At 37.2% G+C, this 27129-nt stretch overlaps 1 protein-coding gene across 3 annotated transcripts in view; it reads right to left on the reverse strand.

Moving 5' to 3' along the window:
- TFEC (transcription factor EC) overlaps positions 1–27129 on the reverse strand; it is a 77896-nt gene that overhangs the window by 12011 nt on the left and 38756 nt on the right. For all 3 annotated transcript variants that reach the window (XM_070424965.1, XM_070424967.1, XM_070424966.1), the window contains exons 3-5: positions 6301–6415; positions 4121–4177; positions 562–637 (exon numbers count right to left, since the gene is read on the reverse strand). In XM_070424965.1, the coding sequence (XP_070281066.1) occupies positions 562–637; positions 4121–4177; positions 6301–6415 (248 nt within the window). The remainder of the gene's footprint in view (positions 1–561; positions 638–4120; positions 4178–6300; positions 6416–27129) is intronic.

Below are 27129 nucleotides of genomic sequence, written 5' to 3' on the forward strand. Positions count from 1 at the left end.
TGTTGACATTCAAAATCTCAAACATCTGTTTAACTGACTTTGTATGATACCAAAACTTGACTAAACATTTCATTATGATAATCAATTAGTGGTTGGCATCAGTCAACATGTTTTATATAATATAATTCTAGTTTTTTACTTGCATGTCTCTAGAAACATGGAACCTCTGAAAATCCAACAATGCAATTTTCATGTACACATAAATCTTACATTGGAAAAATTGTTATAACCATAAATTGAGTATAGATAGCAGTCAGTATCATGGACAGCATCTGATGCTACCATTAAATTTGTCAATATTGGTGTCACACAGAAAGACCCACATATACTGAGGAGACTAATTTACTTATTTTTTATAGCTCAAAAGGACAACTGTTAGTAACAACCTTGATGACAATCAGCCTTGAATAGATATTTTAAAATGAGACCAGAAGTAGCCTAATCTTTACCATAAGCTGCTTAATTTCTTAGTCATTAGTCCTCCTCTACCCTCTTCCCTCCCACCCATTTTGGGGGGTAGTAAAACCATAAAATTATTATAGAAATAATTGTTGAACTCACGGGTCATTAGTCTTTGGAATAAGAGTGCCAAGCTCCTTGATTCTGTAATTAATATTATACCTTCTTCTTCTTTCAACTATTAAAACAAAATTATTTATAGTTCTCATTAAAATACAATTCACTTTTGAATAGCTGTAAACTTTCTTAATAATTTTTAAAAACAATAAATGAAAATTTCTATTTAGTTAAAAGAATATTTCTTAGAAATAAAATAAAAATTTAAATATATTTTATTCTGAAAGTGAAAGTAACAATAGTAGAATTATATTTCTATTATACACAATGTTTTAAAAATATGTCCTCCCCAAAACATGTTTTTCATTCCTTGAAATGCTATAATATTTACTCAGATTGAAATATATATATATGTATATATATATATATACATATATATATATATACAATTTCACACATATGCATTTGTCAGTCCAAAGGATTATAATCTTTTGATGTCTGCACCATACTTAACTCTTCTTATACACTTCCGGCCCTAACACAAAGTTTGGCACATAGTAGCTGCATGTGCCCAATTAGACTATGACCTCCTTGAGGGCAGAGACAATTTCTTTCTCATTTTTATAACCCTAGAGTGCTTGGCATATAGGAGGGGCTAAATAAATCTATAGTGATTAGACTATAAAAATATTTTTCTAATTTAAATTTTCTCAATAATATATAGAGCAGTGATTTTCAAACTTTGATGTGCATCAGACACACCTGGGAGTATTGTTAAAATAGATTTGTACCCCACATGTAGAGATTCTGATTTTAGTAGGTCATGGTTGGGGCCCATGAATTCGCATTTATAACCAGCTTCTGGGTCATGCTGTTTGTCTAGGCCCACACTTTGAGAACTACTGATATGGGTTCTAATTCAAAGACTGTTTGAATTTCTATGCATTCATTGCTAATGGAAATTTATCTAATAAATGTTCAATAATTGTCAGATACACAAATATGTGGTTTCCTATATTGCCCTCCTCTAAGAGCAGTCATGGAGTATAGCATAGTCTTATAGTCTGGTACAGGGAACTGAAGACAGAAAAATGTCAGGAAGAAAAAGAAAATCATATATAAAAATATTGGAAAAGAAACAATACATGTTTTGAAAATTAAGATCTGCTACCAGAAACGTGGAAAGTCATGAAATACTATCAATTGCCTTGGTGAACCTACTCTACAAAGCAATGGAAATAATACATTGAAATTCCTCTGAAATTAGAATATAATTGACTTTTGAGAGAGTTTATTTTCCCTCCTTATCAATATTATTTTTCCTGTACATGTGATTCAAAAAACAATGACACGACATTAAAAAAAAAAACACTGAAAAGAAAATAAACAAACAAAGGTAAAGCTGTTAAAAATACATATATATTTCACAGTGAGAATTTATTAATAATTCTATGTTCACACATACTCACTCCTATATTATAAAAAAGAGTTTTAAACATGAAATGAGTAACAGCTATGAAGGATGTTCCCAATTTTATCTCAGAATAAGGGGGAGAGGAGTGAGTCCTATAATATTTCTCCAAAATCTATTATTTAAATGCACTGTATATAAAATATCAAAGATTTCTACTCAATTTAGACTGTGCTCAATACATGTTTAATGACTAATTATAATGAGATCTTTAATTTCTCAATGTTTTCATATCAATACTAGCTACTTTTAAAAGAGTCAAGTTTTAAAAAATTGCTAGGTTATTTCATGCCAGGTCTGGTTTCATCTTCACAATGTTTTTGATATGTTTGGTCTTTCCTGTCCTTAGATCCAGGCAAAAGGGGCCCTATCCACACTTAAGAGGAATCACTTTTGTCTTTTCTCATCACACCCATCCCCATTGAGCAAGGCAGCCACAGAGCCAAGTGAACCCCATCTAAGCTACACCACTGAGTACTTTGCAAATACCCTGGGCCCACTTCCAGAGCCTGGGCAGGCCACGCTCCAGGTCCCTCTTCCCGAGGCGGGACTGTGGCATCAGTGTGCTCACCCCTAGGCCCAGGATGTGGACAAGGGGCAGTTGTTTGCAGAGATTTTCATGGAGCTTCCATGTATTGGATGAGGTGTTCACACTCATGACTGAGGCCACAGGTAACATAAGAATGAAATATGGGGTGAAGACAGGTGAGATGGGCTGACATATCCCTGCCCTAACATTCCCACTCAGAACTCTGAGGATCTGAGAATTTTAAATTCACACCTGGCCTTCTAACACTCAGGAAGGATAGAAAATATTTTATTTTTAAGCATTTGTAGCTTTTAAATACTAAGGCATCTGGTAGGTGGGACTTCTGTCTTCCTGACACAATCTTCACAAATTTTAGGAGTTGTCCTAGATTCCTCGTATTTAAAATGTGAATCAGTGTTTTAACTCTGGTATCTCCAAAAAGCAAGATTAATCAGTAAGGAAAGCCAGATTAGAAAATACTTCAATAATGGACATCCCAGGCACCTATCATACTTTATATTAAATGGCCAGTAGTTTAAGCTGTAGACATAAGAGTGAAGGAAAAAGCAAGGAGCGTAATAATTAGCAGGCTAAAACTAGGAGAGAAGCCCATGGTTCCCTCATGTATTAATTCTATCAATAATTAGCTCTCCTTACTCTTGTTCTACCTGTCTCCTAATCTGGACCAAAGTGTATCTGCTCTGCCACTAAGCGCTATCAGAATCAGATAATTCCCCTCACCACACCTGTCCCAACGACTGTTATAACGTCTTGCCAGCCCATTCCTCAGTCACATAGTCAGCAAACTGAGTACTCTGTGACACAGGCAGGTGCATATGAACAAACAGAGGCAGGTTTGTGCAGAATCCATTCCAGCTAATCACATGTGAGGAAATTCTTGGTTTGTTTTAGAGGATTTATTATTTTTATTTTAGTTTATTCTTGTGAATTGGGTACCAGAACAAAAAGGCTTCACACTCAATTGGTCAAGCTCAGGTGAGACAGTTAAGCACTTGAAAGATGACCAAACACTGTCTAGCTCAGCATTGCTGCTACGCTGCTTCATTTGCTTGTATTTCTTCATCTCATGGGACCTGTTTCTAGAGTTAAACTTGGATTCCTTAGAAGGCATCCGAGACATGTTTTTGGACAGGTGGAATTCAGCAATTCAACCTAAGTAATTCCTTTCAAATAACCTATCATTAGGAAGGAAAGAGAAGATTGACAGGAAGATAACCTGGAGTTGTTTCTTGTTATTTAAGTGGTGAACACTTTCTAAAGTCACTTTTAACTTTTTACACCTTTGAGTCGCAACAGAGTTCAAATGTAACTAAATGCACTCATTTCCACACAAAGCCTTCTTGAGCTAAAGCGAGCAAGCAGAGAATTTGAGATGTCTCACTTTGTAAAGAGTATAGCTTTTCTGAGAGTCCACATCATTTAAATTTCCCCAAATAGCTCAAGGATGAGCATGTGCTATTAATTTTTGTCATATGACCTCAAAATACTTATAGAGCGACAATGAATGACCACGCATTTTACCTCCATGCATTACCTCTTGCATAACTTAATTATGTTTGGGAAAAAAAGGAAAATATACTCACTGAGGTTGTGGTTGTCCTTTTTTTGTCTCTCTTTGGCCAAAGCTCGAGTATCAGTTTCTGATCAAAAGAAAGATAGTTAAAACAATTCTTAGTCCTATTTCATACCCTTTTAATCAACATAATTCAGGAATACTAGGTAAAACTATAATACTACTTGCTTCAAATGGTATACTTTTTATGCAGATATTTAGAAAATGAAGCACAGTACTCTTAGTAGGAGGTAATGGCAAACTCATTAGACTTTGAGTAGTAAAACCTGAATTTGTATTCTGGCCCTCTGTTTAATAGCCATGTGATCTATTATCTAAATTCTCTGTGTCTCAGGTTCTTCATCTTCAAAACTGGTATAATATTGAGATGATTAAAAGAGGTATAATGCACAGCAAATATTAAACTGCTCAATCATTATTATTTCCAGAACTTTAAGACTGTTCAACTTTTTTCCAACCTAAACTTCTACAACATACATTTTTCATAAATAATTATGATTTCTACAATCTAAGTTTTGGAGCTAAGTACATTTTTTATATATTACTATCAAACAATTCCACCCTTCCAATAAATGACACTTTATATGCTATGTGGTTGTGAGCATATGTGAAAGCCTCCAACATAGCCCACAATGATTCTCATTCATGATATTCACAGATTTGGTAATTCCCTCTCATGTTAATAGGGATTGACCAGTGAAACCAATAGAATATTGTGAAAATGGCACTTGGCTACCAAGACTAGGTCATAAAAGACATTTTCAGCTGCCAATTTGCTGTGTCTTGGGTCACCACTTGTCATGTCATGATGACATTTGAGCAGCCCTACGGATCTCCACATTGCAAACTATCAGGATCACTTGCCAACGAGCAGCACTAATTTTCAAGACCTGTGAGCAAACCACCTTGGGAACACATCCTTCAGCCACTCTAGTGTCCAATGTCTATCTCCAGCAAACATCTTGACTCCAGCTTATGAGAAACTCAGTTAGAACCAATTTCCTAAGCCATCCCTGGATTTCTGTCCCCATGGAGATTGTGTGAGATCATAAGTGTTTATTATTTCAAGCTGCTATGTTTGGGGATAATTTGTTATATAGCAATAGATAATTAATACAGTATTCTTTGAATTATTCTAGTTTTTAAACTAAGTAATACATGAATACATTTATTTAAATGTGTTCATTTCAAAGTATAGTCATTAATTTTAGCTTAAATTATTTGAATACATAGATATTTGTGAGTTATTGATTAGACTTCCAGAATGAACATATTATATTTACTAAAATTGTTAATATTAACTGTGTAAAATTTATTAAAGAACAATGTTTGGGCTCCAAACTTAAAAAGAAATGTATTACAGAAATGTCAACTGAATTTTATTTTGTTCTTTTTTTAATATTTATTGTTAAAAGTATTACATGTGTCCCCTTTTTCCCCCCATTGACCTCTTCTAGCCTGCCCTTGTCCCAGGCCTTCACCACCCTATTGACTGTGACCATGGGTTGTGCATATATGCGTACAAGTTCTTTGGTTTATCTTTTCCCACCCACCCTCCCCACCTTCCCTCTGAGATTCGACAGTCTTTCCCATGCTTCTATGTTTCTGGATCTATTTTGTTCATTAGATCCCACATATGGAGACACTAACACTGGACATATAAGTCAAGGAACCCTTGTTTGATCCATTTCTTCCTCTACTCCACTGGATGATTTTAGGAAAATAACTCCTCTAACCACTGGTTTTCTCATCTCTATATTGAAGAAACATGACAATAGTCCTATAATGCCTTTGAACTGTAACAATTTTGAAAAATATTATTTAAAATAGAGGTGTTTTTATCCACTTGAGAAATTAAATGTGAGTCTATTAAGAAATTCATAAAACAAGCTAAATGGGAAAATCTAACTACCTATTTTATATCAAAGTTTACATACAAAAGTACTAATTTCCCCAATCTATTAATCTATTATTTTTCAACCATGTTAACAAATTGCATCTATTTAATATCAAAATTAGCTTATATTACATAAAGACCTTTATGTTTATATTTATTGAATTGTAAGTTATACTCTTTAAATGTCCCCTGTTTTAACTAACAAATTTGTTAATACTTTTACATTTTTATTTAGCTAGGTAATATATACCATCGTTGACTACAAAAGAATAAAACTATAAAAACAACATTACCTGTAATTTCTTTTTTCATTGATAAACTCCTCGAATAGGAAGCATTTGTTAGGCCCATATTAACTGATGAAATTCCCTGCTCACCACTATACACATCCAAAATATTTCCAGATAGCTTTAGAGAAAAAAGAAAGAAATTATCAATTAAAACTTCTGTGGACATTGGTATATTTAGTTGTGTATTTTAAATTTGCTATTTGAAAATAATTTATAGCATATATTTTAATTTTAAATAATAGTATGAATTTACTTTTAAGTACCTATCCTATGTAATAAAAGCCTAGTATGCAAAGTGTCCCATCATTTAGTCGACCATTTAACCAATCAAAGCATAATATGCTAAGGCCCCTTAACCACTTGCTATGACATGAACTCACCAACAGGGGGCAGAGAGTTGACCGGTCAACCAGTCACTATGATGTGCATGGGGCAGACGCTCGACTGGTAGGTTAGCTTGCTGCTGAGGTCCGACCAATCCGGACTGAGCAAGGTGGGCCAGACACACTCTGGAACCCTCCCATGATCCCTCCACAGCTGGCCAATCTCCTGTGTCCCTCCCCAGCCCTAACCATGCACTGGTGGGGTCCCTCGGCCTGGCCTGCACCCTCTCACAGTCTGGGCTAAGGGACACCGGAATTTTGTGCACCGGGCCTCTTGTAAATAATAACCTTAAATGTAAATGGAAGAAATACTCCAATCAAAAGACAGGGTAGTTGAATGGATAAGAAAACATGACTGTATATATGCTGTGTACAAGAGACCCACCTCAGAAGAAAAGTCTTCACCTAGATTGAAGGTGAAGGGATAGAAAAAATATTCCATGCAATGGAAACAAACAAACAAAAATCCCGGTATAGCAATACTTACAACTGACAAAATAGAATTCAAAACAAAGACCATAAAAAATAAAAAAAAGGTAACTACCTAAGACTAAAGGGATCTATGCAATATGAGGGAATAAACCTTGAAAACATATGCATAAAATATAGGAATACCTAAATATATCAAAAAAAACAACAACACACACACACACAAAAACTCTTAGTGAACTTCAAGGGAGAGATTGGCAGCAATAGTGTCATAATAGGGGACTTTAACACCCCAATATAAAAACTGGATAAATCTTCCAGACAAAAAATCAAGAAGAAAATAGTGAGCTTAAATAACACACTGAATCAGATAGATTCAATTGATATTTACATATTGAAAGCATACCTAGCATCTTCTCATGTATAAAAAAACCTATAATCAATATCATACTCCATGGGCAAAAGCTAAAAGTGTTTCCTTTAAAATTAGGAACAAGAGAGGGATGTCTACTTTCAACACTCTTATTCAGTGTAGTGTTGGAATTCCTGGCCACAATGATCAGACAAGAAGAAAAATTAAAAGGCATCCAAATGAGAAAAGAGGGAGTAAAACTGTCATTTTTTTTTCATATGGCATGATACTGTACATAGAAAACCATAATACTCCACCAAAAACTACTAGATCTAATAAATGAATTCAGCAAAGTAGCAGGATACAAAATTAATATCCAGAAATGGGTGGTATTTTTATACACCAACTAGAGGCCCGGCACATGAAATCCATGTGTGGGTATGGTCCCTAGGCCTGGCCTGCGATCAGGGCCATCTTCCCCAGCTGCTCACAACCAGTCCCACACCCCGCCGCCACCGACCCCCAGTTCTCCGTTCGCCATCAGGTGATCAGCGCCTGACAACCAGGGGAAGGGACCGAGAGGTTGGCTGTTCCCTCCCGCTCACCAGCCCCACACCCACTGCAGGTGGCCATCAGGTGATCAGGGCCTGCCAGCTGGGGAAAGGGACCAAGAGGTGGTCAGTGCACCTCATAGTGACTGGTCCAGCGGTTGTTCTGGTCGTTCTGCCATTAGGGTCAATTTGCATATTACCCTTTTGTTATATAGGATAGAGACCTGGTGCATGGGTGGGAGCCGACTGGCCTGCCTTGAAGGGGGCCCCGGATCGGGGTGAGGGGTCCCCACTTGGGGGCGGCGCTAGTCGGGGTGAGGGGCCATGGGGTTTGCAGGCTGGCCATGCCCCCAATCTGGGTGGGGGGTACTGCTGGGGGATGGGGCCGACCTGGGCGATGGACCATGGGTGGTGTGCAGGCCAGCCATGTCCCTGATCGGGGTGGGGTTCCCTTCTGGGGGGCTGGGCCGGCCTGGGCGAGGGGCCACTGATAGTTTGCAGGCCTGCTATGTCCCAGCTTTGTCAGGAAGGACATACAGAATGATGTCTGGAAGACGTCAGGTCTATCTGGTCTAATTAGCATATTACCCTTTTATTAGTATAGATAATAAACTCACAGGAAAATATGATAAGAAAACAATCCCATTTCTTTTTTAAAAAATTTTAATATGTTTTAATTATTGATTTCAGAGAGTAAGGGAGAGGGAGAGGGAGATACTAACATCAATAATGAGAAAGAATCATTGACCGACTGCCTCCAGCATGCCCCATACTGGGGATCAAGCCCACAACCCAGGCATGTGCCCTGACCAGGAATCAAACCATGACCTCCTGGTGCATAGGTCAACACTCAACCCCTGAGCCATGCCAGCTGGATAACTATTTCATTTCCATTGCAATAACAACAAATAAATAACATACGTAGGAATAAACTTAACCAATGGGTAAAAGACCTGAAAACTATAGGACACTGAAGAAAGAAACCGAGGAAGATGCAAACAAGTGGAAGCGTATACCATGTACATGGGTTGGAAGATATACAAAATTAACATCATTAAAATGTCCATACTACTCAAAGCAATCTATATATTCAATGCAATTCCGATTAAAATACTAATGGCATTTTTCACAGATCTAGAACAAATATTCCAAAAACTATGTGGAACCAAAAAGACCCTGAATAATATCAGCGATCTTGAGAAAGAAGAACAAAGTTGGAGGTATCACAGTACCGTATATCAAAATATATTACAAAGCAACTGTCATCAAAACAGCTTGGTTCTGGAACAAGAAGAGACATACAGACCAATGGAACAAAATAGCCCAGAAACCAACCCATGGCCTTTATAAGTCAATTAATATTTGACAAAGGAAGCAAGAGCATACAATGGAGTCAAGATAGTCTCTTTAATAAATGATGTTGGAAAATTGGACAGGTAAATGCAAAAAAAAAAAATGAAACTGGATCCCCAACTTACACCATAAAGAAGAATAAACTCAAAATGGGTGAAAGACTTAAATGTAAGCCATGAAACCATAACCATATTAGAAGAACAATAGACAGTAAAATCTCAGACATCTCTTGTAGTAATCTTTTTGCTACAATAAGTCTCTGAGGACAAGGAAAAAAATAAATGAAGGACACTACATCAAACTAAAAAGCTTCACACAGCAAATTAAATCATCAACAAAACCAAAAGAGAACCCAGTGTATGAGGGAACATATTCACCAATGATTCATCTGATAAGGGGTTAATCTCCAAAATATATAAAGAACTTATAAAACTCAACAAGGAAGACAGATAATCAAATATAAAAATGGGCAAAGAACCTGAATAGACACCTCTCCAAGCAGGACATACAGATGGCCGATACACATATGGAAAAATGCTCAAGGTCATTAGTTATCAGAGAGATGCAAATTAAAACTACAATGAGATATCACCTCACAACTGTTCAGAATGGCAACTATCAATAAATCAACAAACAAATGGTTGCAGGGAAGTGGAGAAACTGGGACCCTAGTGCACTGCTGATGGAAATGCAGACTGGTACAGCCACTGTGGAAAACAGTATGGAGTTTCCTCAAAAAATTAAAAATGGAGCTCCCATTTGACCCAGCAATCCCACTTCTAAATATATATCTTAAGGATCCTCAAACACCAATCAGAAAGAATGTATGCACTCCTATGTTCATAGCAGACTTATTTACAATAGCCAAGATCTGGAAACAGCCCAAGTGCCCATCAGTAAATAAGTGAATAAAATGCTGTGGTATATTTACACAATGGAATACTACTCAGATGTAAAAAAAAGGAGCTCTTACCTTTTGCATAAGTATGGATGGATCTGGAGATTATTATGCTAAATGAAATAAGCCAGTCATAGAAAAACAAATACCATATGTTCTCACTAATATGTGGAACCTAATGAAGAATATAAATTGACAAACAGACTAGAACCATAGGAATAAACTGACAAATGTCATAGGGGAAGGTGGTGGAGGGAATGGATAAAGGAAAGTGAAGAGATCAGCTGCTAAAGAACATACAGTATATGCATAGCCCATGAACACAGACAATAGTATGCTGAGGGCCCAGGGACAGGGGTGAGGACTGTGTAGAGAAGGGCAAAGTTCGTGATAATAAGGGACATCTCCCAGAGTGTCAGCAATAAAAAATTAAAATTAAAAAAAATGTCATCTTAAAAATAATGAGATACCACTTCACACTCATTAAGATGACTTATCAAATGAAAGGAAAATAACAAGTGGCGACAATGAGAAGAAATTGGAACCCTGGTGTATCGCTGCTGGGAGTGAAATGACGTAGCCATTGTGGACAACAATGACCTTTTCTCAAAAAGTTCAATGTAGAATTACAGCAATTCCACCTCTCTGAATACTAGCATACCAAAAAAATTAAAAGCAGAGACCTAAACAGATACTTACACACCAATGTTTATACTAACACTATTCATAGTAGACAAAGGATAGAAATAACCGAAATGCCCATTAATAGATGAATGGGTAAATAAAATGTGTATATATTATAACAGAATATTATAAAGCCTTAAAAAGAAATAAAATCCCGATCATGTTACAACATGAATGAATCTTTAAACATTATGCTAAGTAAAATAGGCCAGACAGAAAAAAAAGCAAATAGTATATGATTCCACTCATAAGAGGTATCAAATTAGGCAAAATCATACAGACAGGAAGTAGAACTTACTAGAGGCTGAGGGGCAGGGGTACATGGGTGGCTATTGTTTAATGGATGCAGTTTCTGTTTGGGGATCATGAAAAGATTCTGGAAGTAGTGTTGATGGTTGCACAGCATTTTCAACTGACTTAATGCCACTGGATTATACACTTTAAACTGTATATAACGGAAAGTTTTATGTACATTTTTACCATAATTTAAAAGGTAATGAGATATTACCCACGATAATTTGCCAATGCTTGTGAATGCTTAGACAAAATGCATATTTTTTTCTTGAAAAATAACTTATATGCATATATGCATAGCCTATGGACACAGACAATAGTGTGGTGAAGGCCTGAGAGGGGTGGGTGCAGGATGGAGGGGGTCAATGGGGGGAAAAAAAGACATTTGTACTACTTTCAAGACTAAAGATAAATTTTAAAAAGTATTATTTAGTGGGGCTGACTGAAGAACAAATTAATAGCTTGAAAAGTCTTTTGATTATTAAAGCTATCAAAATAAACTTTGAACATATTGTACATAAAAAATCTGGACATGATGGTTTTATGGGCAAAAGTGTTACATTTTCAAGAAAAAAAAAATCCCAATTTTGTACAAACATTTCCAGACAACAGAGACAAGAGGGAATATGTCCCAATTCAACGAGACTTAAATCATACAAAGACATTATGAAAAGAAAAATTATAGGCCCTTTTCACTTATGACTACAAATCTTAAGCAAAATTTTAGTAGCTATATGAATCCAAGAAAATTTAACAGGATAAGTTTCTATAATCAAGTTGTGTTTCCCATAAATACATTTTAGGATGTTCAAAGATAAAAATAAATCTGTGATCATTTCAATAGATTCAGAAAAAGTATCTGATAGAATTCAACCCCATTTTTAATAAAACTCTTAGTTTTTGAAAAGATAATTTTTCATAATCCTAGAAAACTTTAGCTTTGCCTATGTTTAAAATCAATGCTTACATATGAAAAAAATAAAATTTACGTCCAAAATTATTGTAGAGATATCTAATGAAAATGTTCATATATCCATTTACTCTTATTGGGCCAAACATACTGAAGGATAACGTAAGTAATCTGACCTAAAATTCCACATCTTTCCCCAACTGTTTTTTTCTCTTTCCTTTCTATACACTATATTTGATCTATTACCCACTTTTGCATGTTTTGTTTTTTTGTTTTTTAAACTAGAGGCCAGGTGCACAGGATTATGCACTGGTGGGGAGCGTGGCCAGCGGGGATCGGCTTGCTGTGGGAGAGTTGCTCCTCCCAGTCAGCAGAGCGGCACTCCCCCTGTGGGAGCGCACTGACCACCAGGGGGCAGCTCCTGCATTGGGCATCTGCCCCTGGTGGTCAGTGCATGGCATAGCGGCTGGTCGACCAGTTGTTCTGGTCGTTCCACCATTTGGTCGCTGGGCTTTTATGATATAGGATAATTTATAAGTTTAAATTGTTTTCTCTGTTCTTTTACCTCATGATCTGCAGGGCTGCAAGCATAAATTATGTCCCTTTATCTAGTATCCCTCCAATCCTCTCAATTCCCAACTGCTCCTCTAAGACCAACTTCTGTTTAAAATATACAACTTCCTCTGATTTATTCTAGCTCAAAATCTAAAGTATAAAATATCTCCTCTTTAACTCATATATTAAACTCAAACTCTTTTATCTAGCTTTCAAAATCATATTGGCCCTACATATCTAGTCAACATTATTTAACACTATTGTCAAGTTTTTTTAAGATTTCTCATCACCACATACACATACCCTAAGTCATGGCTTACAACAAAAGATTTCAGACTCCAGTGGGAGGGAGAGGGTGAGGGAACAGTATTTCCACAAAGAATCTATGAATCCATATATAGAATATTTTAAAAAAATAAAATATAAACATCATAACAGATATACTTTGTCATAGGTAGTTGAGTATTTATTTTTGCCAGCTATTAAGCTAAGCATGCTTTATAATAATAATTAATAACATCTCTAATAATCTTTATAACAGCTCTATGAGGTATCATAATTACTATTTTAAATATAAAATAATTAAAACTCTAAAAAAACTAAATAATTATGTCAAGGCCATACAGTTATATAAATAAGGGGCATGGTGGAAGTTGGCAGCCACTGTAAAAAACAATATAGAGTTTCCTCAAAAAAAATTCAGGATGGAACTCCCATTTGACCCAGTGATCCCACTTCTAGGAATATATCCTAAGAATCCTGAAACACCAAACAGAAAAAATATATTCACCCTATGTTCATAGCAGCACATTTTACAAAGGCTAGGATTTGGAAATAGCCCGAGTGCCCATCAGTAGTTGAGTGGATTAAAAAAGCTGTGATGCATTTACACAATGAAATACTACATGGCTGTAAAAAAGAAAGAACTCTGACCATTTGCAAAAGTGTGGATGAACCTGGAGAGCATTATGCTAAGCAAAATAAACCAGTCAGAGAAAAATAAGTATCACATGATCTCACTCATATGTGGAATCTAATGAACAAAATAAACTGATGAATAAAATATATCCAGAGACAGAAGCATGGAGCTGACTGATGAACTTCAGAGGGAAGGCTGTGTGAGGGGGGAGGAGGGATTGATTAATGGGGGAACTTATCGTAAATAGAGTGGTGAAGGCCTGGGAGGGGTGAGAGTGGGGTGGAGAGGTTCAATGGGGAAAAAAAACAACAAAGGGGACATCTGTAATACTTTCAACAATAAAGATAAATTTTAAAAATAATAATAAATGGGGGAATTGGGATTTAAACCTAGGTCTGTCTGACACAAAGGCTGGATTCTATACTACCGACCCTATTATAGAAAGGGTCCTTGCCATAACATTTTTAATGGAAAGAACTGTTTTGAATGCTCAGAAAAGTTGGTATCTACGGGGCCATATTTTCTCAGTTTTATTCTTTCCAATTGCTGTTTTCTGCACCACAAAGTCCTCATTCCTTCATTAGGTATCAAAATCCAACCCATGTTCTAACCTCAATTTAAGGTCCAAATCATCTCTAGCACACTTCCTCATGACAGTCTGCTTTATTTTTCTTCACTAAAACCTTATAAGACTAATTAACCCAGCCATGATTTAAAATTTTAATTTATATATCATTCGACCCCTATTCATGTATGTCACTCAGCAAGAGAGAGGGCACCATAGTCTATACTCACCATATTTCTGAAAATTGACTATTTATCTGAAACCCAGAGAATTTTTTTGAGATATATATTTGTATATATGTATATAGATATAATATATACATATGTATCATGCATATTCTATATTTGTGAATGCCTATGATATAACTACCAGTATCTCCCAGATAATCTCATTATAAGGAGAGCTATAAGAAGATGTATACACACTTTAATATATAAGGAAAGATACATATAAGGAAAATTATTTTCTTATATATACATATCTTTCCTTATATGTTAAAGTATGCATATATAATTTCCCGATATTTTTTCTATATAAATAGTAAAAAAACCTAAAAATCCTGAACCCTTATATATGTATGTGTATGCATGATATCTATATATTTTTGTCTATATTATATATTTAGTGTGAGCTTTATGGGAAACAGAAAATTTTGATTTCTTTGGATTCTCTATTTTGCCTTTCTGTGAAGACATTCATTGTGAACCTAAAATGGTCAACGTGAGCATGAGACTCTTAGACAAAATAACGGTAGACCAAAAATAAAGGTAAACTTCAGGCATAAAGAGGGAGCACTGTGGAGGAGTTTATACACACAATGTATGCATACTTGAAAAGCTGGCATTTAAATATTATTTTCTGTCCTTACAGGTATTTATTCATTTAAATGTATCCAACTATTTTTTTTTTTTTTTTGGTTTTAAAACACACACAATTGATCTCCCTCTAACTTTATTTGCTAAAGTAGAGCTATGAAGTTTGAGTGACAAACATTGAAAAGTCCCACTGTGTTATTGTTATTATTATTCTTCTATTCTGAGTAAATGAAAATAACATGTGGAGCAGGAGTGGGAGATCCCTTGTACTTGTTTGGCTTATAATTCAAATAGAAAAGATAAAGTACAAGGCTGAGAATGGTGACTTGTAAATACAAGGCGAATGTCCCTTCAAATACCAAGGTTCTCTGGATATATTTTTTTGTATCATACACTTTATATGCATATAATTTATGTAGTTCTAAGTGAATAAAAAAGTCATTAATTTAATGTAAACACAGCAATAAATAATTAGTGGAATTCACTTTTTTATAACAGTCACAACAAAACATTATTCTATTTTTCACAAAATTTTTTTTACTAAAAAAAAAAAAAAAAGCTTACTGCATTCTGAGCACTAAAAACTATCTTGTCCGTAAACAAGCTTGTTAATTCAGTGGATTATATATTATACATTTCAAAGCTTGATTGATACATTCCTTATTTCACAGACTATTAGTTTATAAAGTTTAAGTTCAGTATTTCAGGTAGTTTCATCTCCAAACATTGAAAGAATGCCAAAATGTACTTGCTCACCAGTTTCAACTTTGAAGTGTCTATAACCTTCACAATAGCAATGGTTTTCTCTTTCTCCTTCATCATTTTCTTTCCCTTAAACTTACACACAATCACCAGAAGCGCTGTGCAGAAATGCCTGCACTACGGTGAACTTTGGCTCTTCCTTGGACTTTAAGACTAATCTGGTCTAGACTGTGACAGAGAAAAGCTCGCTTGTTGGTGTTGCCAGTCCTTTCAAGTTCCAATCAAGCACAGGGGGTTGTTAATATTTACTCAGCCCTCCCCTCTGGAATCATCTTGAACTATGACAGTTTACTGAGATTGCCAAATGCCACCACCATGGACAGACACCTGACTGAGAAACACCTGTATATGATAAAAGAAATTACTTACTATGCACAGCCATGTCACTTGAAAGGAAGGGGTGAAACTAGACCAATGGGTGGAAATTACAGGGAACCGTATCTAAACTCAGAGGCTCAACAAGCACTCAGTGGCAGAGGATCAGATCAGGCGAATGTCCCTTCAAATACCAAGGTTCTACACTTCCTCTGAAGCTGCAGGCACAGCTGATTGGGTAGGTTTGTTGCATTTGGAATCATACAGGACTGGATTCAAACCTCTTCCCTGTGGTTCACTATCGGTATGGACTTGAGTGACTGGCTGAACTTCTCTAAACCTCTTTCCTCATCTATAAACCGGTAATAGGTAATAATAGTCTCTATTGCGTATGTTTGTTGGGTTAAGTGCAATTCTTCACCATTTTGCTCTGTCTTTGTCACATAAGTTCCCAAGGCATAGTAGCTGTTGTAATTGTTGTTATCCTTACTGCTACTGCTTTTTTTTCCATTAAAAAAATTCTAATTAGTACTGTATAATAGGAAAAATGTTTTCAATACCCTGTGTGAATTTTATAGTATGTATTTAATATGCATTTACTTAGTACCTATGATGTGCTAGGCATTGTGCAGGCTACTGAAAATAAAATAATGAACAGGTCACTATCCTAGGCTCCAGAAACAGCAGTGAACAAGACAAACAAAAACACTATTTTCAAGGAGTTTATTATCTAGGTATAAGTACATCTATAATAATAAAAGCATGATATGCTAATTAGACTGGATGACCTTCCAGACAAAGCCTGGGCCGTGAGGGGAGCCTGGGTCCCGGGTGCCAGAGGGAAGCTGGTGCCGGCAGCCGGGTAAAGGAAGGCCTGCTCTTACACAAATTTCGTGCATCGGGCCTCTAGTAAAATAATAAATAGGATAAATTTTATTACTCAAATCATAAATGAAAGAGGGAATGAAAATGAGATATTGGTTTAGGGAGTGATGGGATGGTGTTTCTTAGCAAGGGTGATTGTGGAAGGATTCTCTGACAAGGTGATATTGACTAAATGTCTGAAACAAAAGAAGGCTTCCAATCAAAGATCTAGAACAAAAGCATTCCAAGCCAAGTAAAGGAAGTTCAGTGATCCTAAGATGATAATATGCTGCCGTGTTCAAGGAGCAGAAAGAAGGCTATCAAGGCCAGAACCCAAAGTTAAAGGGAAGTGCTGACTCTAGTAACGTGTCTGTATTATATTCTGAAGATTTCAGGAAGTTAATAGAATGTTACGCAAAGAGAAACAGGATCTAATTTTTGCTTTGTGAGGATCATTCTGATTACTGTGTAAAGAAGATTTATAAGGGGCAAGAATCAGCAGGGAAGTGAGGTTGGAGTCTGTTTCTGAAGTTCAAGTTAGACATGATGGTAGCCTGGAAAGTGTTTTAGTAGAGGAGCTGATAAGAAGTCTTGCAATTCAGGCAGTTTTGGATGCTGTTTAGAAGGGCATATTGATAGATGTGGAAGTGTGGGAGTAAGAGAGAAGAGAGGGAAAATTACTTGGGGGTTTCAAGATGAGCTAAAAGCAGATTGGGGGAGACAAAAAGCTTCTTTTCAGTCATATTAAGTTTGCTGTACTTAGAAACACCAAGGATGTCAAGTAAATAGTAGGATCTATCAGTCTAGCATCTAAGGGAGAAATCTAGGCTTGGAATGGGTTGAGATTACCTATAGGGATGTATAGATACATGAGAAAAGAGGGTCTGTTAGTTTGAGCTTGTCCTCTTAGACAAATCTTAGAGGAGAAAGAACCAGCAAGGTGGTGTAAACCCAGAAAATATGGTGCCACAGAATCCCTGGTAGTACTTGGAGAGGGAGACAGTGGTCAAACATGGCAAATGCCACTGAGAAGGCAAGTCAGCTGAGAATGGAGAATTTATTGTTGGCTTCTGCATTTATTGTTTTTTGGTCGTTTGTTTTTGTTTTGTTTTTACATTGGTTGGTTTTAAGATTCCTTTTAGAAGTGTGAGGACAATGGCTCTATCAGAGAGTAGAGAATGAATGGTGAAGAAATGGAGGCAGGGTGAAAAATGAAACAGTAAGTTTTTTTTGGAAAATGGGGGTCATGCAATGGTGTAAGCAGAGAGAAAATGTTCCAAAGGGAGTTGGTTCATTCGTTTTTATTTTTAGAGAGCCTTATTAAAGAATAGTGTGATGCTAATATGTATAACCCATTAGATCAGAATAGACTGATGTTATGAGAAGGAATTGCTATTTAGAGAAGGAAACTGCTTAAGAAGGTAAGAATGAGTGGGGTGTAGGAATGAGTGGTTTTAGAGTATGAGCTAGGACAATTATTCTATTTTTATAGAAGGGATGGCACAAAAAATGAAAGCATATACAAATGGTTTAGTAGGACTGATGATAAAAGCTAATGAGTACATTCTAATCTGATTGCATATATTTTCTTTCTGAAATATGTTGTGAAAGAGAAATTAGCTGAAAAAAATGAGCATGGACAAGGAATCATGGAGATTTGAAAACTGGAAGGGTAAGTTGTTGATGAAAGCACAATTAATTTGCTTAAATGTTTCTTGCTTTTTGACCCTTTCCAGTTCTGTTTACATACTTGTTGCAGTAAGAATTAATTTATAGGTGGTTAAATTTATTGATCAAATAAAAATTGAATGTAACTTCTGTTTAATTATTCTGAGTCCAGTCACTCAATTCATGAATCTACTCAACTCATTTCTTTTTTTTTTTTTTTTTAATATATTTTATTGATTTTTTACAGAGAGGAAGAAAGAGAGATAGAGAGTTAGAAACATCGATGAGAGAGAAACATCGATCAGCTGCCTCCTGCACATCTCCCACTGGGGATGTGCCCGCAACCCAGGTACATGCCCTTGACCGGAATCGAACCTGGGACCTTTCAGTCTGCAGGCCGACGCTCTATCCACTGAGCCAAACCGGTTTCGGCTCAACTCATTTCTTGATCAGAAATACGTGGGCTAAAAAGATCTGTGAAAATCTTGAACTATTTCATTCAATAGATTAATTTGAAGAACGGCCACAAGTAATCCAAGCTACAAGTCAGCAGCTTCCAAGTTTCCCATGAACAGGAGTTACACCATGAGTCTTAGTTAAGCCTATGTGCAGTGGTCTGGGATAAATGTTAGCTAACCAACATCCCATTTCTATTGAGACCACACAGCAAAGGAGCCACACAGTGTCTACTAGAACACAGTAGACTGCCCCAGAGGCGTTGCCTATTTGTATGAGAACTAGAGAAAAATACACTTACAAAACTGCCAGTCAAAAGTAGGTGCAAAATCTATATACAAAAGCCTAAGCAACCAAACGACCTAACAAACGGTCGGCAGGTCGCTGTGATGCGCACTGACCACCAGGAGGCAGATGCTCAATACAGGAGCTGCCCCCTGGTGGTTAGTGCGCTCCCACAGTGGGATCCCTGCTCAGCTGACGAATGGGCACCAGCTAATGGCTGGTGAGCACAGCTGCGGCAGCACAAGGCTCTCCAGCTTCCTCAGCAGCACGCTATTGAGCAATATTTATGGCAATACCTTGTTGTAAATACTGGAAGTCTAGAAACACATGGCACAAAGGCTGTGCTCCCATGGAGCTCAAGCTCTATTAAGGAAACACACAATAAACAGCTCAATAACAGTATCCTAAAGAAATGAAAGCAGGAAGTCAATAGAGCTTGATGGGGAAAAGTGTTGTTTTAGAAAACGGTCAGAGAAGAATTTATTGACATTTGAACAGAGGCATGAATAACATGGGGAAGGGTAGACTTTGGAAAGGAATCAAAAGATACTAAGACCCTAAGTTAGGAGCAAGCTCAGGGTATTTGAGAGTGAGAGGACCAATGGGAAGGAAATGGAATGAGCAAGGGCAAGAGAGGTTTCAGACAAAGTTGAAAAATAGACAAGAAACTTACATTGTAAAATCCTCTAGACCAGTGCTGTCCTACAAAAATTCCTGCAATAATGATAAAAGCTAATGAGTACATTCTAATCTGATTGCATGTATTTTCTTTCTGAAATATGTTGTGAAAGAGAAATTAGCTGAAAAAAATGAGCATGGACAAGGAATCATGGAGATTTGAGAAAAGAGAGGAGATATTAAAATGTTGTCTTAATTAATGGGAATTTTTTGCCAGGGAATAGTGATAGCATTATCTGGAAGTAGTGAAAACCCCAGAAAAACTTTGATGATGTATTTAAGGTAAGTACCACGAGCGTTGTGGTGAAATTTTATCCACCTGCTGCTTAGATGAAGATGTGAAATAAGATGAGAAATAAGCATATATATATATAGCTCCAGTGACACCACACTGCTTATCTTTTTACATTATCTTGATGGCCCCTCTCCTTTGAGCACCCTTAAATGTTGGTGATATCCTCAATCCTGTCCCGGTTCACCACTCTTCTCAGTAGATTCATGCTCTTCAGGAACTCTCTCATGTAAGTTTTCAAGTATCACCTGCATGCTGACAACTCTCAAATCTCTTGCTTCAGTCTATATGATTTCTCCTCAAGGCAAACTTGAATATCTAGCTGTCACCAGCATCTCCACATGGTGGTCTCACAGCTACTTCAGTCCTAACATGTTCAAATAGAGGGCCTCATCATCTCTCCCTGCACTACAGAAATAACTTCCCCACTCAGGCTTCTTCTCCTACATAGCTGACAGAGTAATATCAAAGCCAAACCTGATCATGCCAGTACAGCCCCCACATTTAAACCCTTAAAGGATGTGATATTGTCTAACAGAGTACCAGCCTTTCTGTGATTTGTCCATTGCCTGCTTCTCTGGCCTCTCTTTTTACCACCATCTGCATAATCTGCTTCTCACTTTCTACTCACCTCATGCTGTTTCCCATCTCTATTCTTGGTTTATGCTATCTCAGCTTGCTCAGTATCCCAGTAGCCATTTTCCTCTAAGTCAGTGGTTCTCAACCTTGACTGCACATTAGAATCACCTGGGAATCTTTTTAAAATCCTGGTTTCTGGGCCTCATCCTCCGGAAATTCTGTTTCTTTGTTATTGGGTGGGGCCACAACATTAGTAACAAAGAAACAGAATTTCTGGAGGACGAGGCCCAGAAATCAGGATTTTTAAAAGGTTCCCAGGTGATTCTAATGTGCAGCCAAGGTTGACAACCACTGCTCTAAGTCTTATTGATTCTTCTAATAAGAACAGCATATCTCGGTTCCTATCTACACATACTGTTGCTCTTTCTACATAATATTATAATTATGTGCTTACTTTTTTTTCATCTTCTCCTCAACTTGGAGCTCCTAAAAGGTACAGGAGATAAGAAAAATAAGGCAATGAATAATTAAAGTGTAGGTTGTACTGTGAAAATCCTATGATAAGTTCAATTTTTATCCACTTGATAATATGTGTTACTATAAAAACCCAGAGAATAGGCACCCAGTTCCTCACAGAGAACCACCAGGGAAAGCACCCTAGAGAAGAAACATGAAATGAATTTGTAAGAGTGAGTTGAAATTATGCAGACAAATGGAGAATGAATGGGTAGTTGGTAAAGAAAAGATTAAGAGAGAAAACATGGCCACTGTGAGAACCATATGGCTGAAACCAACAGGGCTAAAACACAGAGCACTATCATAAATGTGGGTCAGGAGACAAGAATTAAGTGTAGAAGGTTCCTATGCGCCATGAGTACAAATTTGGATTTTATCCTGGAAAGACCCATATTATAAAATGCCGCTTTTTATTTTTGTATTTCATTGTCTCAGAGGCCTTTAGTCACAAAGCTACTCCTAGTTCCAACCCCCAAATCCTGAATCTAAGGATCCTCTCAAGGACTTATTGGTGGTAGCTATGATTTCTGGGGTCTTCTTTGAATTAATGAAATGTTCCTTAATGTCACAGGAGGACAAGCTTAGGAGAAAGAAACACCAAAAGATGACAACATCCACCATCTCCTGAGCCGCCACACTGCCCTTGGGTTTGGAACTTTAAAAAATGTAAGTATCAACCCTAGTCGGTTTATCTCAGTGGATAGAGCATCAGCCTGCAAAATGAAGGGTGCTGAGTTCAGTTCTGGTCTAGGACGCATACCTTAGCTGCAGGCTCGATCCTCGACACCCTATGTTTCTCTCTTTCTGTCTCTCCCCCTCCCTTCCACTTTCTCTAAAAATCAATGGAAAAATATTCCCTGGTGAGAATTAATAACAACAACAAAAAGTGTAAGCATCAAAACAATTCTTCAAGGTGTAGAAATGTTGACAAGAAAGATTAAGGACTGAGATCACACAGCTAGTCATAGTGTATGACTCTAAAGAATGCACAAGTTCTGCATTGTTACATGGATTCCTAGCACCAAAGAATATTGGAATATTGCAAAACATAGGCTACATCTTAGCTTTTAAAGATAACCAGAATGTGAATGATGGCAGTTTGTGAAAATGTGTACACAAGTCAAATTCAAAGAGAACACACACTGATTAAAACTATAACATTGATTTAAATTATGATTTAAAGAACATCAATGATGGAAGAGACTTCTATATACATATTTTGAAGTATAATGACTAATAAAATTTGTCTGTAATCAATGTGATCATTCCCCTTAGACTACTCTAGAGTGTCAACCCTTCCAAGCCATGCAATTTCTTTTGGCCGATATCACCTAAAAGCTCACAAAGATCACATTAATTTCTCTTATAATGTATGAACTTATTACTTTTTAAAAAGTACGTTGTGTGCCTAACAATAAAAACATGTACTAAGAAAAACTGAGAAGACTGATATATGTTAATTATTCATTCTTATTTTTTAGAACACATATTTCATAAGACATATAATAAGATCATTTCTGGCTTCTGCCTAGAATTGGCTGGCATATACATATCCTTTGGGATTTGTCTTTTTCCTTTAGAAATAACTCTCACACAAGGAAATGAACTTTGGAAGAACGTGGTTGTAAGATAAATTGTACTGGGTTAGTTCTAATATTTACTGTACAGATGATTTTCGTTCTACATACATTTTTATGATCTTCATAGAGTGACTAGAGAATCTAGTTCTACAACTGGGAGGGGGGATTCCTTATAGACCAACTATTGAAAAGTTTAAGTAAATATACATGTAGAGATTTATATTCAGTTTTGGATTTCAATGAATCTTGTTTTGTGGTTGTTTTATATTTCATTAAACAATATACCAGATTCTTATGTTTTTTACCTCTTCCAGATTAACATAAAACTTGTACACACAATAAAAATCTTTATCATTTGGAATTCAAATAATAGGATATTAAGCATTACTCTTTTGTAGCTGGAGGCTAGGGACTTAATATCTAAAAAGCAGTGACCTGAAATCAGTAACATCCATCAGGAAAGTATATTGGGAAATTAAACCTGGGAGATCATAGAACCATGGCTCTCTCTAACAAATCAAATGGGAAAAGAAAAAGAAAAAAAAAAGGAAAGAATAGAAAGCTCAGTTATTAATATAGTTTTTCTGAGATATTAAAAAAAGTTTTTTCCCCAGTTCTAGTTGTTTCCCAGTTCGATTCATTTTTTGACATTTTTTGAAGGCTCACGTACAATTAAGTCACAATAAGTATAAGTTCCCTGAAGCTAGATACCCTCATTTATTTTGCATCCTTAGTGCCTCATAGTAAACAGTAGTTTTTAAAAGTAGAAATGAATAAATAGATAATCAATAGTAAAATATTCCATGTATAATTCCAAAATGCAAGAAGGTTATTAGTCTTATTCTAATGAACATTTCTAGAGCACATATGTGCTACTATTCAAACTTCTGCCTGTTTTATTTTAATGTGTATTTAAGATAATATAACTATTGATAAATAATGTAAATTAATTTAGTCAAAAACCTTTAAAATTAAAGCTAAATATCTTGAGGGAGTTTCCAAGATGGCAGCAGTGTAGGTGAAAGTTACACTCACCTCCTCTTAGGACCAAACCAAAATTATGGAACAATTAAATTATGGAACAATCAACCTGCATAACCAACTAAAGACTAGCTGAACCTTTGTCTTATAAGCAAGGATTTATAGAAAAAGCCATATCGAGACTCACCGGAAGGGCGGACACTGAAAAAAAAAAGGCCTGACATCCACATGGGGCCATCAGAAATCTGAAGGCATAGTTCAGCTGCTAAGGTCCGCCCTGAGGAGCAAGAATTCTTCAATCATGATCCTCAGCCAGAACCAGAGAAGAAGAGGAGCCCATGTAACATCTGACTGTGAAAATCAGCAAGGATTTGTTTGCTAGGGAATGACAGGATTCTGCTAGAAAATCAGGCCCCCTCTTAAAGGGCCATCACACAAAATCTCACCCATGACCACTCATCCTGAACATCACTGAGGTAAAGCAGATCAAAGCAAACTAGAGTCATGCAGGGAGGGACTGGGTAGTGTGGCTTTATGAAGAAGGTTAATGGCACAGCAGCCAAGGTCCTAGGCTGAGGCCCTCTTCTACACCACCCGGCGATATCATCTTTACTGGGTTGAGCATCAAACGGCATCACACGGGAAACTGACGAGGCTTCACCCTTCTGACTCCCTGTGGCTCCTTTCTTCCAAGCGTGGACCCTGTGTGGGAGTCTGCATGCTGTACCAGGGGTCCTCAAACTTTTTAAACAGGGGGCCAGTTCACTGTCCCTCAGACCTTTGGAGGACCAGACTATAGTTTTTAAAAAAAACTATGAACAAATTCCTATGCACACTGCACATATCTTATTTTGAAGTAAAAAAACAAATGTTTTCTGCGGGCCGCATGTGGCCCACGGGCCATAGTTTGAGGACCCCTGCACCAGTTTGGGCCCACAGTAAAGACGTTCATGGGGGACTCTTGAGGAGGTCTGGGCAAACTCTGGGACTGTCAGAAACAGAGTTGTGTGGCTCTAGGTTGAGGGCTTTCTTTCTCTTGCCCACCTAGTGGGTGCCACCATTCCTATGTAGAGCCCTTTCTCCCCATGGCCAAATCTTGGTGGTTTTTAGCCTGATAAATACTGCTGGCCTCACCCTGAAGACTCCCTAAGTCTCAGCCTTACCACAAAGATCCTTGGGCCTCTGGCAGCTGGTGGATGGCTATGGTGTACTCTGGGACAATTGCTGAATGGCCTTAGACCCAGCACTAGCATGAAGTTTGAATCTGTATCAACCTGGTAAACACCACTGGCCCTTACCTGGTGACTCACTAAGAAACTACCTCATAGAATTTGTATACCACAAGAAGCTCTTTCAGGACTGAGCCTAACAGGTGTCTGGCAAACAGAGGTGGATTTCAGGGTGCCTTGGGCCTTTTGCTAACCTGACCTGGACTCAGTGCTGATGTCAGTCAGCCATGGTCTGAATCCTGGCCCCTCCCATGTGTACCCAGGCCTAGCAGAGGTGGCCAAAATTTGTGGATCACTTTGGAGCTCCTAAAAGGTAGCCCAGAGCCAGTCACAGGCAGTGTCTGACACTGACCTCCACCAGATTCCCTCCCAAGAGGCTCCAGAACCAACACATTTACCTTGTGGTTGGCTTCAGACCACATCAGAGCATGGCACAATTAGCTCCACAAGAGACACATCCCAAGGGAAAATCTCAACAGGCACCAGACACTGCAGGGGCTAATTTTACTTTGCGGGATCAGTCATTGCAAAGCAGCTTGTGCACTGTGGTCCAGGTCAATCTTCACTTTCAGTGAGCAAAGCGTCAAGGCAATCCACAAACAGGCCAACAAAAATCAAAACACAACTACCACAAGCAGGCTCACGTAACCCACACAAAGAACATTGCCAGAGCACCTAGCTCAGGTGACCAGGGAGACTGTGAAAATGATCCCCACAGGATACCTACAATATAAGGTCACCATAATAAGACTGGGAAACATAGCAGATCTACCTAATACACAAACAAATACATAGAGACAGCCAAAATGGGGAGACAAATAAGTATTCCCCAAATGAAAGAAGAGGCTAAATTGCCAGAAAATGAACTAAATGAAATGAGGCAGGTACTCTGCCAGATACAGAGTTCAAAAATATTATTATAAGGATTTTCAAGGGACTTAGGGGAAGAATGGATGAACTCAGTGAAAATTTAAAGAGATAGTAAGCGTAAAAAGGGACACAGAAACCATAAAATAGAATCAGTCAGGAATGAAGAATACAATATTTGAAATAAATAATATGCTTGAAAGAATCAACAGCAGATGAGTTGAAGCAGGTAATTGAATCAGTAATTTGTAAGACAAGGCAGCAGAAAACACTGAATCAGAACAGCAAAAAGAATAAAGATTTTTTTAAAAAATAAGGGCATTTTAAGGGATCTCTGAGACACCATAATGAGTAACGATATTTGCACCATAGCAGTATCAAAAGGAAAAGCGAGAGAGCAAGGGGTTGAAAACAATGGACTCTCTAACCTGGTGAAGAAAAAAGACACACAAGTCCATGAAAAAAGATAGTCCTAAACAAGATGAACTCAAAGAGGCACACACCAAAACAGATCATAATTAAAACGGCAGAGGTCTAAGACAAAAACAAAATCCTAAAAGCTGAAATAGCAGTGACTTACCTACAAAAGAGCTCCCATTAAACTGTAAGCTGATTTCTCAACAGAACCATTTTAGGCTGGAAGGGTTTGGCATGAAATATTCAAAGTGAAGAAAAGTAAGGACCTACAATCAAGATTAGTGTAACTGACGATCATTTAAAATTGAAGGAGAAATAATGAAGTTTGCAGATAAGAAAAAGCTAAAGGAATTAATTACCATCAAATTAGCTTTACAAAAAAAATGTTAAATGGACTTCTTTTAGAAGAAGAAAGAGTCTGACTGGTGTGTCTCAGTGGTTGAGAATTGACCCATGAACCAAGAGGTTGGTGGCTGGTTCACTTCCTGGTCAGGGCACATGCCCGGGTTGCAGGCTCAATCCCCAGGAGGGGCATTCAGGAAGCAGCCAATTGATGATGTTTCTCTCTCATTGATGTTTCTATCTCTCTATCTTCTTCCTTCCTCTCTTTACAAAAATGAAAAATAAAAATGATA

This window comes from Myotis yumanensis, unplaced genomic scaffold, assembly GCF_028538775.1.
Source record: "Myotis yumanensis isolate MYYU_CA2020_CCGP unplaced genomic scaffold, mMyoYum1.0.hap1 SCAF_9, whole genome shotgun sequence".
NCBI classification, from domain to species: domain Eukaryota; kingdom Metazoa; phylum Chordata; class Mammalia; order Chiroptera; family Vespertilionidae; genus Myotis; species Myotis yumanensis.